The sequence below is a fragment of the Heliangelus exortis genome, chromosome 15, assembly GCF_036169615.1.
Source record: "Heliangelus exortis chromosome 15, bHelExo1.hap1, whole genome shotgun sequence".
NCBI classification, from domain to species: domain Eukaryota; kingdom Metazoa; phylum Chordata; class Aves; order Apodiformes; family Trochilidae; genus Heliangelus; species Heliangelus exortis.
The window spans coordinates 4,715,197-4,731,300 of NC_092436.1; the positions used below are offsets into that span (position 1 = coordinate 4,715,197).

General features: G+C 42.5%; 1 protein-coding gene across 4 annotated transcripts; it reads left to right on the plus strand.

Moving 5' to 3' along the window:
* The first annotated feature begins 809 nt into the window (after nt 1–809).
* Nucleotides 810–15,482, plus strand: RUFY1 (RUN and FYVE domain containing 1). 4 transcript variants are annotated; one of them, XM_071758672.1, is made up of 18 exons: nt 810–1,139; nt 4,396–4,569; nt 4,874–4,991; nt 5,620–5,721; nt 6,052–6,175; nt 7,075–7,133; nt 7,787–7,852; nt 8,296–8,365; nt 9,263–9,364; nt 9,803–9,919; nt 10,336–10,503; nt 11,186–11,283; nt 11,763–11,882; nt 12,304–12,433; nt 13,277–13,371; nt 13,788–13,836; nt 14,023–14,100; nt 14,738–15,482. In XM_071758672.1, the coding sequence occupies exons 1-18, from the start codon at nt 872–874 to the stop codon at nt 14,879–14,881; spliced, it is 2,082 nt and encodes a 693-aa protein (XP_071614773.1). In that variant the 5' UTR covers nt 810–871; the 3' UTR covers nt 14,882–15,482. The 4 variants fall into 4 exon arrangements, 3 of the variants coding, with proteins under 3 accessions (XP_071614773.1, XP_071614774.1, XP_071614775.1); XM_071758673.1 differs by having other exon boundaries at nt 857–1,090; XM_071758674.1 differs by lacking the exon at nt 810–1,139 and adding an exon at nt 3,930–4,017.
* The last annotated feature ends 622 nt before the right edge of the window (nt 15,483–16,104 follow it).

Below are 16,104 nucleotides of genomic sequence, written 5' to 3' on the forward strand. Positions count from 1 at the left end.
TGCTCAGTTCTGGAAGTGCTGGTCCCATGGTCCGTGCAGCTGCTCGAAAATGGTTCAGCTGGCTCTTGGGTACCTGCAGGGAAGCAGGGAAGCAGGCAGGGAAGCAGGGAAGCAGGCAGGGAAGCAGGGAAGATGGGAAGCAGGCAGGGAAGTAGGTGGGGAAGCAGGCAGGGAAGCAGGCAGGGAAGCAGGGAAGCAGGGAAGCAGGCAGGAAGGCAAGGAAGCAGGGAAGAAGGCAGGAAGGCAGAGAAGCAGGGAAGCAGGCTGGGAAGCAGGCAGGGAAGTAGGTGGGGAAGCAGGCAGGGAACCAGGCAGGAAGGCAGAGAAGCAAGGAAGCAGGCAGGGAGGCAGGGAAGCAGTCAGGGAAGTAGGGAAGCAGGCAGGAGGCAGGCAGGGAAGCAAGGAAGCAGGCAGGGAAGCAAGGAAGCAGGCAGGGAAGCAGGGAAGCAGGCAGGAAGCAGGCAGGAAGGCAGGGAAGCAGTCAGGAAGCAGGGAAGCAGGCAGGAAGCAGGGAAGCAGGCAGGAAGCAGTCAGGGTAGCAGGGAAGCAGGCAGGAAGGCAGGGAAGCAGTCAGGGAAGCAGGGAAGCAGGCAGGAAGCAGTCAGGGAAGCAGGGAAGCAGTCAGGAAGCAGGCAGGAAGGCAGGGAAGCAGTCAGGGAAGCAGGGAAGCAGGCAGGAAGCAGTCAGGAAAGCAGGGAAGCAGGCAGGGAGGCAAAGAAGCAGTCAGGGAAGCACGGAAGCAGTCAGGAAGCAGGCAGGGAGGCAGGGAAGCAGTCACGGAAGCAGGGAAGCAGTCAGGGAAGCAGGGAAGCATCAGGAGCAGGTCTGTCTGCTCGATTGCTCATGACTGGTGTCATATGACAAGTCAAAGATGGCTGAAGGGGAGAGCTGCACAGCGACCGCCGCGGAAGTGAAGGAAGACTTCGAGATTATTGACAAAACCCAGATCCCCGCTGCGGCTGAGCTGAAAAACGAGGAAAAAGAGAAAACGGAAGAAGGGAGGTGGTCTGCGCCCATCCTGTCGCTGGCCAAGAAAGCCTCGGAAAACTTGGCGCTGAGCTATGGCAACGCTCTGAAGTCTGCATCTTTGGTAGGACTCATACCCAAACCAGTCAGCACTGACAGCACCGCAAAAACAAGTATGGTCATGTTTATTTAGTAAACTTGCTTTTATGGTGCCCAAATAAGCTTGCTCCGTAAGTGCTGTTGATGAGTGCCAGCCATGCGTGTTTATGACTTTAGGTTTTTTTAAATCTGCTGCTGCAACTTTCAATTTAAGCAAAATTATGCAACACAGATGTAGAACTCGGCAAAATGTATTGGAATCAGAAGAATCCTAAACTTTTCTGTATGTTTGGGGAAATTTACTTCAGTTCTGTGCAGTGGGTTTTAATTTGATTCGTTTTCTCCCTCGCCCTTAAAAGTTCACCTCAGCAGCAGCAGGTGATCCAGTCCATTCGTTTTCCTCCTTAGTTGGGCTGGTTCAGACAGACCCAGACTGCACTTCTTGTAGAGGCTTCTTATCAGAAAGTGGACAAGTGAAATAAGATACAGATGTGTTATAAATTACTTTTAACTATGCTAAAAATGCCTTCTATTTATCCACAGCTTGCTTTATTTGACATCAGTATTCACAGAGATTTATGGAACCGGTCTCTTAAAACAGAATTTAAAGGTTGAATTCTGATGGAATTCTTTAGTTGAATTCTTACGGAAATTAAATCTCAGTGATGCTGGAAATAAGACTGGTCAAATGTAGCAGAAATTGGGCCTGGAGTCCTGTACCCCAGGCTCTTGGATAAGTGCTTGATCATTTTGCTAACAGATGGTGACCTTTTTATTTTTATGATATTAAGTAATCAAGCTGGAGTTCTGTGGGGATGAATTGTGACTGCATGGTGAAGTAAGTTACAGCTGATGGACTTTTTTTTTTAATATAAAAATTCCTCAGTGTTGCATAGTCAAGAGTTTAAGATTGTCTGTCCAGAAAGACCTAGATTCTTCTGTTTCCCTGCTTCTTGAAGTCTCACACCAAACATCTCACAAATTTATTTTCTGAATGCCCATCTTGTACAACTGGGATCTGACCTGCCTGTGGGCAGAATATCCCATTTTCTTCAGTTGTATTTGGAATAATGCTGTGAATAGATGTACTTCAAAACAACGTACAGCATTTGGTGAGGGGTGGGGAACAAAATGTTCTCTTGCTTGAAATGGAGCTACCACACTTAATGGAGCTTTTACCATCAATTTTTGGATTAATGTAAGGGAATACAACACTACCTTCCCAAATTGTTCAAAGTATTTGGATAATACATTGATGAATTATATGGAAAATTACATATAAAAAAATCTGTTCATAACTTACATATGAAATATGAACAGTCACTAAATCAGCTGTTCTACCTATTCTTTATTACCTTTGATTGAGTGCTTTGACCAAGCACTATAAATTCAGGTATTTTTAAGAAATAAGCTGAGGCCAGCAAGACCACTTGTGGAAAACTTGCAACTTGTTCCCTACTGCCATGTTTTTCCAGAGGTTTTTGTAACCTCTGCTTGGTACTTCATCTCTGTTGATCTCATGTAAACTGTTCAGAACATTGTGCAGTCAGTTGGATGTTCAGAAAGGCACATCATAAAACCAGTGTCTGCTACTGAAGAAACTATCTCCTGCCTTGAAGAGGAGGCAAGGAGCTACAAATCTGAAGATTACAAATCAAGACAGTCTTTCAGTCTAAAGACCAAGAGATGATGAGCTGGTAGCTTTTCTTTGTGCTTCAGTGTTTTCTGACTTTTGTGGTGAATAATTATGGTAAACAGATACCAGGCAGTGTGACTGCATTCTTTTAAAGACTGCAACATATTTGTGATCTTTAGCACTTAGCTAACTCAATTCCTAATCCTCGAGGCTGGGCTTTGATAATGTCTCTAATACCTCCCTGTTTCACATGTACCAACTTGTCCAGAGGTTTGCAAAAGATGTACTTGACTGTGTAAATTTTCAACAGTCTAAAAATATTGTTCAAGTGATTATTTAGCTTAACACAAACTCTTATCAAGACAATGTTTAAATTCCAGTTCACAAAGAACCTTTTATGCACAGTATTTTAAAATTCAAAAATGTGAGTTGGCGTTGCTACTGAAACACCCCAATACCCAAAAAAACCAACAGATTTTCTGCTTTGGCAGTCAGCTTACTTCCTGTTCCTGATGTGTAACCTGACAGCGTTGACATTTAAAATCGAAAATGTGACAGCCCTTTTAACCCTGTCTCTTCTCAAGACATCATATGCAATTTTGAGGCATCCACTTCACTGACTGCAGGGATTGATAGAACAGGATACTGATGGGACTGTGTGCTTTGTGATTAAGAGTTGATGAGAGTGACTTCCTGTTTTCACTCCTCTAGAGAGGGCTTTTTTCAGTTTTAATCCTAAATTAACGTTATGAGCACAGAAAGGAAAACAATGGATAATCAGCACCCAACGAGACTTTTGCATGGTGTTAGAAACACTGTTAACAGTCCTGCATATAACTGACACGGGGGCTACCTGTTGGTCTTCTGCAGCTGCTATTACAGCAAGGGAACATGACCACGTTTGATCCGCAGGTGACCAGCAGGGCCCTCAGCAGGTGGTTTAGGCCACCACTGGCCTGCAGCTGGCAGCCTCTGTCAGAACCTATTGTTGACCGGAGATAAAAAGTGGTCGCCGGCAGCTTCTTTTTGTCTCGCCCTCCTGCAGGTGTCAAGAAGAGCCTGTCAGGCCTGGGCGGGGAGGAGCAGCGCTACCTTCCCTGCAGGAGGGCTGCGAGGATGCGCTGCCCATGGCCGAACCCCGCACCACAAACTCTTCATAAAATGGCGCCCGGCGCGGCGCGGTGCGGGACAGCCTCACTCTCGCGAGAGTGGCGGCGGGGCGGGGCGGGGGGGGAATGCGTGAGCCGTTGCCGTGGTAACGCGGGCGGGGCGGGGTCTCCTCAGCCGGCGGTGGGGGTGCCCGCCCCGCCGCACAGGTACGGGACCCCCGGGGGGGCGGTGACAGCCCCGGGGGAAAAGGAAGGGGGGAGGAGGGGATGTGCTGTGTCCCCCCATGGGAGGAGGGTGCTGGGGACGGCAGGGCTGGAGCAGCGGGGCTCCCCGTGTCGGTTCTTGATGGTTCCCCCGGTCCGTGTCCTGCACCCGGCTCTGCTCCAGCTGCTCGGCCCCGCAAGATGGAGACCCAGGCGGGGCGGCAGCGCTCCCGTCAGCGATGTCAGGGGTCGGGAGCGCGTTTCTAAAAACAGCGTTTCTGTCTCCATCCCTCTGTGTGTGTGTCTGTGTGTTTGTGTGTGTGTGTGCGTGTGTCTGTGTCTGTGTGTGTGTGCGTGTCTGTGTGCGTGCCGTGTCCCCAGGTGCGCGGTACCACAGCATGGAGGAGCGCGCCAACCTCATGAACATGATGAAGCTCAGCATCAAAATTCTCATCCAGTCGGCCCTGAGCCTGGGCCGGACCCTGGACTCTGACTTCCCTCCCTTGCAGCAGTTCTTCGTGGTGCTGGAGCACTGCCTCAAGCACGGACTGAAAGGTGGGCACCCACTCCCCGCAGCTGCCATGCAGGAGGGGCAGATAAATTGTCTGTGTCCTGGCTCACCCAACATAATTCAGATCCACCTTATGATGCTAATCCCTGTTACAGGTACAACTGTGTTGTCACCTACTAATATACCCTGTATTTTGTACCCCCTTAACCATCACGGTGGTTTAATGCCCCCTTTTCGTTCACATGATAGGAGTTGGTAAGAGAAAGGAAAACAAAGGGTAAAATTTATGATTTGGGAGTTGGAAGGCTGCCACTGTTCCTCACAAACTTCTCTGTGTACTTCCTTTAGTGAAGAAGACTTTTATTGGACAGAACAAATCGTTTTTCGGTCCTTTGGAGCTAGTGGAAAAACTTTGTCCTGAAGCATCGGATATAGCAACCAGTGTTAAAAACCTGCCAGAGCTGAAGTAAGTTGATTGTTGGGGCTGATGCATTTCAGTTATACTGCTGCTAAAGGGAGTCCTTTACATAGCCTTTCCCCTTGCTTAAGGAGATTTTGTTCCTAGAGAGAAAAATAGCATATTTAGGAGACAGTGGCTTCTCTAAGAGCTGAGGAGGACATCACAAAACACTCTGTGCTTCTAATTCAAGCAAAGCTGTTAGAGTAAAAAAATATATTTTGAAATGTCTGTAAGCTTGCTAAAATAGCTGTAGGGTCTTCATAGATATTTTCTTTCCTCTTCTTTCCTTCACTTCTATGGCTTTGTCTGATTTGTGTGTGTGCTGGTAGTATTACATCTGTGTAATTCAGGACCATGAAGTCTAGGATGTATCCTAGTACTAGGATACTATATATTGATACTATGATATTGATATTATGTATCAATATTTGTGTTATCGTAGTAGCTGAAAATATGTATGTCTTTCCAAATTAGGAAGCTTTTACAATATACTTTCAGTTCACTGAAGCAATGGAATTTACTCCTACAATTCTGTGTTCTAGAGAGAACACATTGTAAAGGGAGGATTGAATTGTAAAAATCTAGTTAACAATCCTTTTTTGTTGTACCAAAACATGCATTTTTTTCATTGTAGGACTGCTGTAGGAAGAGGAAGGGCTTGGCTTTATCTTGCACTCATGCAAAAGAAGCTGGCAGATTATCTCAAAGTACTCTTGGACCATAAGCATCTATTAAGGTAACAGTACAGACATGAGTAGATTTTATTCACTGAATCACTGCAGCCTTGCATTGCTGGGGGTCATTAATTGACCAGTTATTAATTGACCAGTTTAACTTTAAGCTTTTTCATGCAACCTGCAGAGGTGCAAACTGTTCACTGTTTTTGCAGTCAACCTACAGAGAAACAAGTATTTTCTGTGAGAGTTCTGCATCTTCCATTTTGTGCAGTAAATTAAAAAAGGAGGAAGCTTTATGTGGACTGCCTCACTATTTATCTGATTTCAGTTATGGCAGCATCATTAGAATTGTTATGATGTGCAGTGATGCCATATTATATTTCTTCTAGTGAATTTTATGAACCTGATGCGTTGATGATGGAGGAGGAAGGAGCAGTCATTGTGGGTCTGCTCGTTGGACTGAATGTGATTGATGCAAACCTTTGCTTGAAAGGAGAAGACTTGGACTCCCAGGTGAAGATTAAAGCTTAAATAAGATCACTCTGTATAAGATTCCAGTAGATATAAGCACATCCATAAGTACTTTAGAATTCTTGAATGGGATATGCAGCCTGGGTTTGCCACTGTTTACAGATGAAGACATTTGAATGTCTAATGATAAATCAAAATTGGATGAACTAAGCTAATGGCAAGAGATACTTTGTCAAAACCAATCTTCTAGGGACTTGTGGGAGCTTTTGTTTTGAGAAGGAATGGTCATTTCCTTTTGGCTTGGGTGGGGGCAAGCAATGGTCTCAGATACCTCTGCTGCTTTAGTGAAACAGACCAGGAGTATAAGGAATGTTTTGAGGTATTTGTAAGCCAAACAAATAGATGCCTTACATGAATCTCTGCTTAATGTGTTGAGAGGATCTTGTCATTTGAGACCACATCCTCTTTCAGCCAGTCTGTTTTATTTTTGAACTAGGTAAACTTTGACAAAATGTGTTAATAGCACTGCAGAAGTCTAACTCTCTCTCTGGATTAAAAATGTACATTGCTAGAATTTTATTCTTATTAACCTTTTTGTTCATTAAAAGATAATGTTCAGAAAATAATGGTGACATCGTGCTGCCTGTTCTACAAATTATGAACATGGCTAACTATTTATAAGAACTCAAAGAATTGCTTAAATGTCATATATATCTATAAATGTCATATATCCATAAGATTTTATGTTTGGGTTTAGAAAGAGTGAGTGAGGTTCTTTTTTGGTTTTTTTTCTGGGGCCAAGGGAGGGCAAGAATATGGGTATTATCTGCCTTTCTGAACTTAAACTTCAGATGTTTACCATTTTCTAAATATAAATAATGCCTGCTGCAACACGGAATTGCACTGTGAAGGTGTCTTAATGCCTTCAATGTATTTTTCAGGTTGGAGTGATTGATTTTTCCTTGTACCTTAAGGAAACACAGGACAGTGATGGCAAACAGTATGTATGGTGACTTATTAATTCTAAATCTTTATATTTTTGTAGAGCAAACCTGTTCTTCTGTGGGAGCACATGAGTGCTAGAGATCTTAAACTCTGTTAATCATCAAAAAAAGATAATCCAAAGTGCATTTTGTTAGCTGAACAAAAGTGCTGTCAAAGTTTGAGCTCATGGTAGTTTTGACAGCACAGTGTGGTGAGTTTGTCTCTTAACCTGGGATCAGATCAGAAGCACCCAGAATTCTGGGTTGTTTTGTTGCTGTGTTCTAGGAGATGTGATCTAGGAAGTCACTCACTACCAGGTCACTGCTTTCCTTTTAAGCAGTTTCAGAAATGCTCTCACATAAGTAGATGTCTTTGTGGAAGAGATCAGTTGGGAAAGAAAAAACATACTTGAAGGTAAAATGCTAGGTAAATTGCAGACTGTAGGGAATGGGGAGGACTTCAGAGTTTTGTGCTTCCTCAACTTCAGAGCACTTTACTGTTCAGCTGCTTCATTTCCCCAGGGCTTCTGGTCTGGCTCAGGCACAAATATCTTGATAAGAAAAGTTTTCAACTCAGTTTGCAAATCTATGTTGAAAACCATAGTACAAACTAACACTTTAGAATTAAGGAGGTTCTTCTCAAACAATAAATTCTGTCTTTCACAACTAGAGATGGAGGGATTACAGCTGTCCTTGACCAGAAGCATTATGTGGAAGAACTTAACCGACATCTAAGGTGGGGTTTTAATTTCTTTTAATGTAAATGTACAAACACTTGTCCTGTTTAGCCTTTCCAGTGTGAGCTTGACTGGCTCTGCTGTCACTCTGGTAGATTATTGTCAATACTGAAATGCATTTTCTTATTATTTCCCAAAATCTTAGTTTTACTTTGTAGTTTTACTCTTCTGATTGCATATGCAATTCAGAAAACAGTAATAGTTGACATTTTTTGAGACTTTTTTGAGACTTATTATTGATTAACAAAAGATTTTGGAGCTACTTTTTCAAGATGAAATTATTACAAGTGAATCTGGACTTTCATTCTTTAGAGGAAGAGTGTGCCAAAGTCTTTCATTGTGCACAAATACAAGATAATAAAAATCTGATTGAAGGTAGGAATAAATGTTGAGCACTGGCACTTCTTTTACTGTTTTTATGCTTCTCTTTTTCTTGCTCCAGTTGCACAGTTGCAGATCTTCAGAACAAAATAGACTGTTTAGAAAAGACCAATTCAAAACTCCAGGAAGAGGTTTGTGCCTGGTCTGTTAAATGTTTCTCGTAGTTGTTTTCTATCAGAGGCAAAACTCACTCAGAATATACCTTAGACCTAATATTTGAGTTGATACTAATGAAGGATGTGGGATTGGTAGGACTGGCATGTGGAGAAAGCTCTGTGGAAAGCTTCTACACTTCGTTAGGTGTTAAAAAGCTTTTGGGCACCTATTTATTAGGTGGGTTTCCTTAATCAAGTTCTTATCTTGCAGTGGTGTCTCCACCTAAAAGTCATCATACCACTGTAATGAACATGACTTGTCCCTCTGTCCTTCTGCACGTAGATGTGTATTTGCCATGACTTAAACAGAGCTCAGAAAAAGAATCACACTTCATTTAGGAAACCTTTCCTAGGCAGGAACTGAAATAGAACCCAGCAGCATGTATGATAATGGGATTTTTGGTTTTGGTGTGGTGGTGGTTTATGGTTTGTTTATATTACAGTGTATGTGAGGTCAGAGTATATCTGTGTAGTCCAACTTCTTACTTTTTGGGGTATCTCCACATGAAAATGCCATAAGGTTCCACCAGTGAATCTCAACCCTGGCTTTTGGTTCATACCAGAACGAAACTGCAGATCATAGATCTGTGGTGGATTTCAGCCTTTTCCACTAGGCTGTGTTTCTTTACACAGTTGATATTTAAAAATAATTGATGTGGACATGAAGCAGAAGTCAACTGAACAAATGTGGTGGGTTTATTAATTTGGGCTGTACAGTGAGTAGGGCTTCAAAAGGGTCAGGAAGCTCCTGGGGGAAATGAAAGTGTCGAAAGGGGAAGTGAGCAGCACACCTGCTACAGAGGCTGAGATACTAACTTTAGAGTTCTTCCAAATGATGTGTTAATATAATAAATATGTTCTCTTTGTAAACAGCTTGCAGCAGCAACTGACCGGATTGGATCCCTTCAGGAAGAGCAGCAGCAATTAAAACAACAAAATGAATTAATTCGTGAACGGAGTGAAAAAAGTGTGGAGGTGGGCAACCTGTTTAAAGATGATGAGGATCCTTAAAATAAATAATTTCTTTTGATCATCTGTAGTTAGTGCTCTCAAAAGGACTTTGAACTGGAATGCTAAGGAAAGTTTAGCATGTTACTGTGTAGATCACTGCTCTTTTGTATAGTATGCATAGGTGTTAGATTTTGTTGTTCTGTACTACACACTTAAACTTATATTTACAGAAGAGAGAAAGCATTAGTGTGTATTAGAAAGTATTAGAATAGTTTATTTTTATTTTCACTGTATTTTTTGAAATGTCAGCTTATTAACATTTACCCACTCATTTGTTGTGAAATAATAGGATTTTACTTGAAATAGCATGTAGGAATGCTGGGACAGACCCAAGATCTTAAGGTTTACTTCAAATACATAGCTTTGTGATCTCGTGGCTTTTCTGCTGATGTTTTTTTGTAGGTAACAAAAGAGGATACACAAGTGGAATTGGATACTTACAAGCAGTCACGACAGGGTCTTGATGAAATGTACAGTGATGTCTGGAAACAGCTGAAAGAAGAAAAAAAAATCAGGCTGGTAAGGCAACTTAACAAAAGATAGAGGATTCTGTCTGTGTTAAGGTAGCATTACAAATACAAGACACTTGCTGAACCTACCAGTGTTGTTACAGCAGAGACTTAGATCTGTGGCTCTAAGTCAGCCCCAACCCCATCTGCCAGGAGAAATGTTTCATTTGACAGGTCCCTAAGTTACACACTGAGCTCTACACTTTGTTCCAGCAGATCTGCACCCTTCCTCTGATCTGGAGGGCTGAAATACCATTTTGGTCTTACTGACTTAAGGTGTTCTTTGAGATTTGACTCCTCTGTAAAATCAGGCTTTGGTATTGTCTCAGGGGTGATACACAGTTTATGTAAGGATTGCATGGATTTTGGAAATGCTTATCTCTGACATCTGACTACATAGCATTAACTAGGAAATCTCTTTGTAAGGAACTAGAGAAGGAGTTGGAGCTCCAAATTGGAATGAAGACGGAAATGGAAATTGCAATGAAACTTCTGGAGAAAGATACTCATGAAAAACAAGACACTTTAGTTGCACTTCGCCAACAATTAGAAGAAGTGAAGGCCATTAATTTGCAGATGTTTCATAAATCCCAGGTATGTACATAGTGGGGAAGAGAAAGAGCAGCTAGACACAAAATACACAAGTAGGCATTTCTTGTGAAGAGAGAGAGGAGTAGTGAGCAGCTAGACACAAAAATACACAAGTAGGCATTTCTTGTGAAGTGATAGAGGAGTAGTGTTCACACAAAATATACAGAGCTTTTTTCTGCAAATGACATAGGAATTTAACTGGGCTGGCCCTCCCATACCTGGTGCCAGAAATCCAGAGGGGATTTCTCTCAGTTTTTGTTTTGTTTTCGTTTTGGTTTTGTCCTTTTTTTTTTTTTTTTTTTTTTTTTGCAGCTCCCTGGCTCTGTGCCCACTGAGCACAGTTATATTAAAATCATAATAGTAACAATACACATTCTTACACTTTGATTTAATCTGGTAGTTTAATTCTTCAAGCTTTCTTCTGAAGAAAAGACTTCTGGCTTGTAGCTGACCACATCATGGGTGAAAGCTTATTACCATGAAGTTTTTTTCTGAGCTCTTAAAAAGTTGAAGAATGTCTGCTCTGGTATTATCAGCATTTTGTTTGTACATTCCAGTCAGACCCAGGCATGGCCTGTAACAAACTAAACATTCCTTACCTAGGGGCAGCTTTTAATTAAACTCCAATGCTTTGTGTTTTAGAAAACTCAAATGTATTACCTGGAATGTTCACTTATTCCTACAGAATGCAGAGTGTTCATTACAACAGAAAACAGAAGCAATATCCTCATTTGAAGGAAAAACAAATGAGATGATGTCCTCTATGAAACAAATGGAAGAGAGGTAATAATCACAAGCTCAAGAAGTCAGCACTGAAGTCAGTAGAAAGTTTCCAACTGAAGCCTTTACAGGCTGACCTTCCATACACCCTTACAGACGTTTGGGCATGTGTGCTGGCATGATGTTCTTTTTCCTTTCTCATCTTGATCACCCTCTGCTCTTGCCTGTTCTCTTTTCCCAGACAAACATACCCATAATTGACCCATTTGGAAACCATAGCTCTTTCCATAGGCAGCCTGTTTAAAATCACATCCATTTTAGTTTAGGAGTGAGTATACCTCAAACTTTCGGGTTTTGTTTTTTTTCTTGCAGAAACAGTTGCTTTCAAAAGTGTTTTCTTTTTCTCCACTGCCATTTTCAGTTCAATCTTTTAGTAAGTTCTGTATGGTAAATCTCAAAAAAAAAAAAAAAAACCAGAATGAGAGGGTGGAAGTAAGAAGCATGTGAACTGACAACTCATGTACCTGTTCCTTACTCTGTAGATTGCAGCATGCAGAAAAGGCAAAGCAGGCTGCAGAAGAAAGATGCAACAAGATGAAGGAAGAGCTTGCTGGCAGGCTTGACACTTGTAGGCAACAGATGTCCCAGATGGACAGCAAATGGTATTTAATCTGATCAAGTTCTTTCCTTCCCTTCTGCCATTTCATTAAGAAATGCTTTCTTCTCCTTTTGTGCTAAGGGCTAAAGAGGGGTAAGGTTTGGATCATATTGGTTTCAGCAAGCATTGACAGCAGTATGAGAGCACTAGGAAGGCCCAGCTCCTCTCTATAGAGAGCAGTTAGAATGAGAATTTTGAAACGCTTTTTCCAGCATTTTTTTTCTTTTTAAACTCTGTGACCTAAAAATGCTAACATAGTTTTTGATGTCTGTTTCCATAACATCCCTGTTCTTTCCTTTCCCAGAACACCACTCTAGCTTTTGCCCTGTTTTGGACAAGGTTTCTTTTGATACCAGAGGTCTCCTTAAGCAGTATAGGATATATTTCTGCTATAAGGTTTTTTAGGGTGAATTATTTTTAAACAGCTCAACTCTGGAAAAGGAGTTAAAATCTGAAAAGGAACAGAGACAAACTTTGCAAAGAGAACTACACCAAGAGAAGGATGCTACGGCTCTGCTTAAAACAGAATTGCAACAAATGGAAGGACTGAAAAAGGTACACACAGTGCAAACTTGCCCAGTATTCAGCAGGATTAAAGCTGACTTAGAACCAGTGCAGTGTTTGTATCTGTAGTAGGGTATTTCCTCTGTACTACTTTCCTTTGGGTGGTTTCAAACTTGGCTGGCATGACACAAGCCTGCATGTGAAATGCCAGTACAGGGCTCAGGCAATGGAAACAGCCCAGCTAGAGGTGTCTGAGGAGGTTTCTCTCTGCCCTGCTTTAGCTGCACCAGCATCTGAGCCATTTCTCAGTCAGCTGAAGCCAAGCTGGGGTAGCTGGGGACAAAAAGCTGATCAGCTGTCCCATCAGCTGATTTCTCCCAGGTGAGATACCCCTGCTCAGGTAGGAAGTGGCAAGTTCAGAGCTTTCAGTGACAACATGAGGTCTTTCAGTTTTATGCCAAAAGGACACATTTTCCAGCACTGAAAAGAACACAGTTTGCTTTTTGAGCACGAATATTCTTGTTAATCAAAAGAGGTTTTGCTCCTGTGTGTCAAGCAGTTTAGATTTTGAAGGCACAATTGTACACCAGTATCTGTCTTTGTGCTCATATGTGGGCATAGGAGTGCTGCATTCCAGCTATGCTCAAAAAGATGTTTAAAGCCTGAAAATCCTCCTCTCTTTCTGGAAATTAACATTAGATTACTTTATTGTTTGTGCTCTACAAGAACACCTGGGTAGTTCACCTACATGATTCTAAAAATCAAACCTTAGAAATAGGTGGCCTTGTAAAGGAGCTTGTTTCTTTTGAAATGTTTGGGTAGACTCCCAGATCCAGGTTATAAATCAAACCTAGCACAAAAAAAAAGTCCTTGATTTTGTGCTTCATTTTTTAGGAACTGAGAAAACTTCAAGATGAGAAACAGCAGTTAGAGAAAGTCTGTGAGGAGCAGGAGCAAGCTCTTCAGGAAATGGGACTTCACCTCAGCCAGTAAGTTTTAGGAGTCCTATAAGTGACTTAACCTGGAGGATGGGGTATCAAACTAATACAAATAATTTTAAAATGCATCCAGTTATAAAAATCAATAAACATGGGAATTTTAGGAGACAGCTACTATACATGGGAACATAAAATAAAAGTGAGTAAGATGGCTGAGATAGGAAACAATACAGTAATAGACAGTTCTTAGACTGGAACTGTGCTTTTGCCACATTCTTCTGAATATACTGAAAAGGGGCAAGCCCCAAGGTGAGAAAGCTTCCTGGTGCCACTGAGGGGTTCAGAGTTGTAACAGGGAGCTGACTGTAGAATTAGAGTTTAAATTCAGTGGCTGCACAATGAAATGGCAGGTAAAATTCAATACAACTGAATGCAAAGTCCTGCAGAGGGAATATTTTTTTTTCCAGATCAAAGTTGAAGATGGAAGACATTAAAGAAGTAAATAAAGCACTAAAGGTATTCTGAATCTCATGGATAGTTTGACTAAACATATGCATTTCATTTAACACCTTCAAACTTCATCATGATCATCCTACTTTAAAAAAATGGCTTTTCAAAAGTACCAACAGTGCTGGTAAGATGCCTTTGAATTTTGTTTGATAAATTTGTGTGTACAGTGAGGTTTTTATTATAATGTTCTAGGGCCATACCTGGCTGAAGGATGATGAAGCAACACACTGCAAGCAATGTGAGAAGGAATTCTCTATCTCAAGAAGGAAGGTATTGCTCAGTGGTTTTTTCCTTTTGTCACAGGAAACAAAACTTGTGCTATTGCCTAGTTTGATAGGGAAAGCTGACACCATTCCAGATTTTGTTGGCATGTTAACTATGTACAGGTTATTTTGTATTTCCCATCCTAAAAATAACGTTCTGTTTGGGTAGGGAGCTGTCATGGGCTGTGTTCTCTCCCTGTGTTTCACCTCCCTACCCTGTTGTACCGTGTGTGATGGGGACTGGGTGCTCACAGGTCCATGCTCAGGGCCTTTCAGTGTCAGGGAACTGCTTCTGAGTGTTTGGGACAGCTCGGGGGCCTGCACAGGAGCCTGGCAGCCCAGGCACCAGATCTCCCCAGTGCTGAGCTGGCAATCCATGCAGGCTGTGCCAGGGAGCTGCAGAAAGGCAGCAGAGCAGCTGCCCCAGCCCCAGCCAGGCCTGCTCAGCTCTTGGTACCAGAGGGAAGCCAGGATGTGCAGGGATCAGTCCTCTGCACAGGAGGAACCACTACTGGGAGGGCTGAGCCTCTTGGGAAGCAGAGGGTGATGTCAGTGGACTTCCAAAAGCTTTAAGGTCTCATCTATCTCCTCAGTGCTGCTCAGTTTTTAGGCAGATGAGCTTATTCTAACTTTTTGTTTTGTAGCATCACTGCAGAAACTGTGGGGACATCTTCTGCAACACGTGTTCCAGTAATGAACTTGCACTGCCATCATACCCCAAACCTGTCCGTGTTTGTGACACTTGTCACACTTTACTCCTTCAGCGGTGTTCATCTAATTCTTCCTAAGGTTTTCATAACCTTGACTGGACCACTTTAACATTGGAGAAGTAGCCATTATTTTGTTAAGTCTGAGTTCCAGGCATTTTCTGTGCAGCAGGCTGTCTGGTCTCTTTAGTAATTCCAGTGTAGGACAAAGCAGTCTAAAATAATTTTTAGGGATTATACAAGCTAATGTTTCTCTAACTGGAATAAGACAATTATGTTGACTGTAATTACCCTTGAAGTTCTGTTTGAAACTAAAATGCAGATTTACTTTTTCTGATTTTTATAGATATTTGTATTAAAATTTGTATATGGCATTTCTAACTTTATTTGATCCATCTATTCTTCTGTGGCTGTCTACACATTAACTGCAGTCCCTCCGTGTTGTCACTGTAGGTGCTCCTGTGAGTTTCACTGGCTCGTGTACAGTTTTGTATTTGCTCTAAGTACAGAGAAGAAAAGTCAATTTATGAATTGTCTATATAGAAAGAGCTTTATGAGGAGTGTCAATGAATGTGCCTTCAGTTCACTGTGGAGTCTAAAACCTACACCTTGTAGTTGTTCTGAAAGTCGCTGTGACCACAGTGCAGTAGTTACACAATAAAACCTTTTGCAAAAACTGACAGCAAGAGTGAAGTTCTGATTTTTAACAGCTGCCCAGAAGAGAATGTTCCTGTACTGCTACACAGGCTGAGGGCTTAAGTTGGAGATAACTGATGCACCCCCAGAATAACTGACCAGAACCCACACCCATGGTGTTCTCCCAGGTGCCCAGGTCAGTGCTCTGCAGAGGTAACTTTCCCTATTTCCCCAGGAATGTGGGAAGTGACAGCTTGCTCCAAGAGGCCCTGGGACACACCAGGGCTGTAGAAGGTGATACTGAGCTGCTCTTGATAAAGATGCTTATAGCCTAAGCAAGGCCACTCTGGGGCTCAGGCAGGACAGGGCAGAAAGCAGCTTGTCACACCAGGTGTCAAGGGAGGGAGGTGACACCCACACAATCACTGATAGCACTGAAGTGAGCACACAATTGCACACAGGCTGTTTCCTTTCAAAGGCTTCACAGAGAACAGCTCAAGGCCAGGTGAGATCCCTGTGCTGCTGGGGGGCTGTTTAGTTTCCCCCCAGGCCTGGTGGGAGCTCAGCAGGGACAGAGCCCTGTGCTGTGACCCTGGTTAACAGCCCAGGACACCAGGGGCTGCAGGACAAAGTGAGCAGGATTTAACCCTTTCCAAAGCTCCACTGCT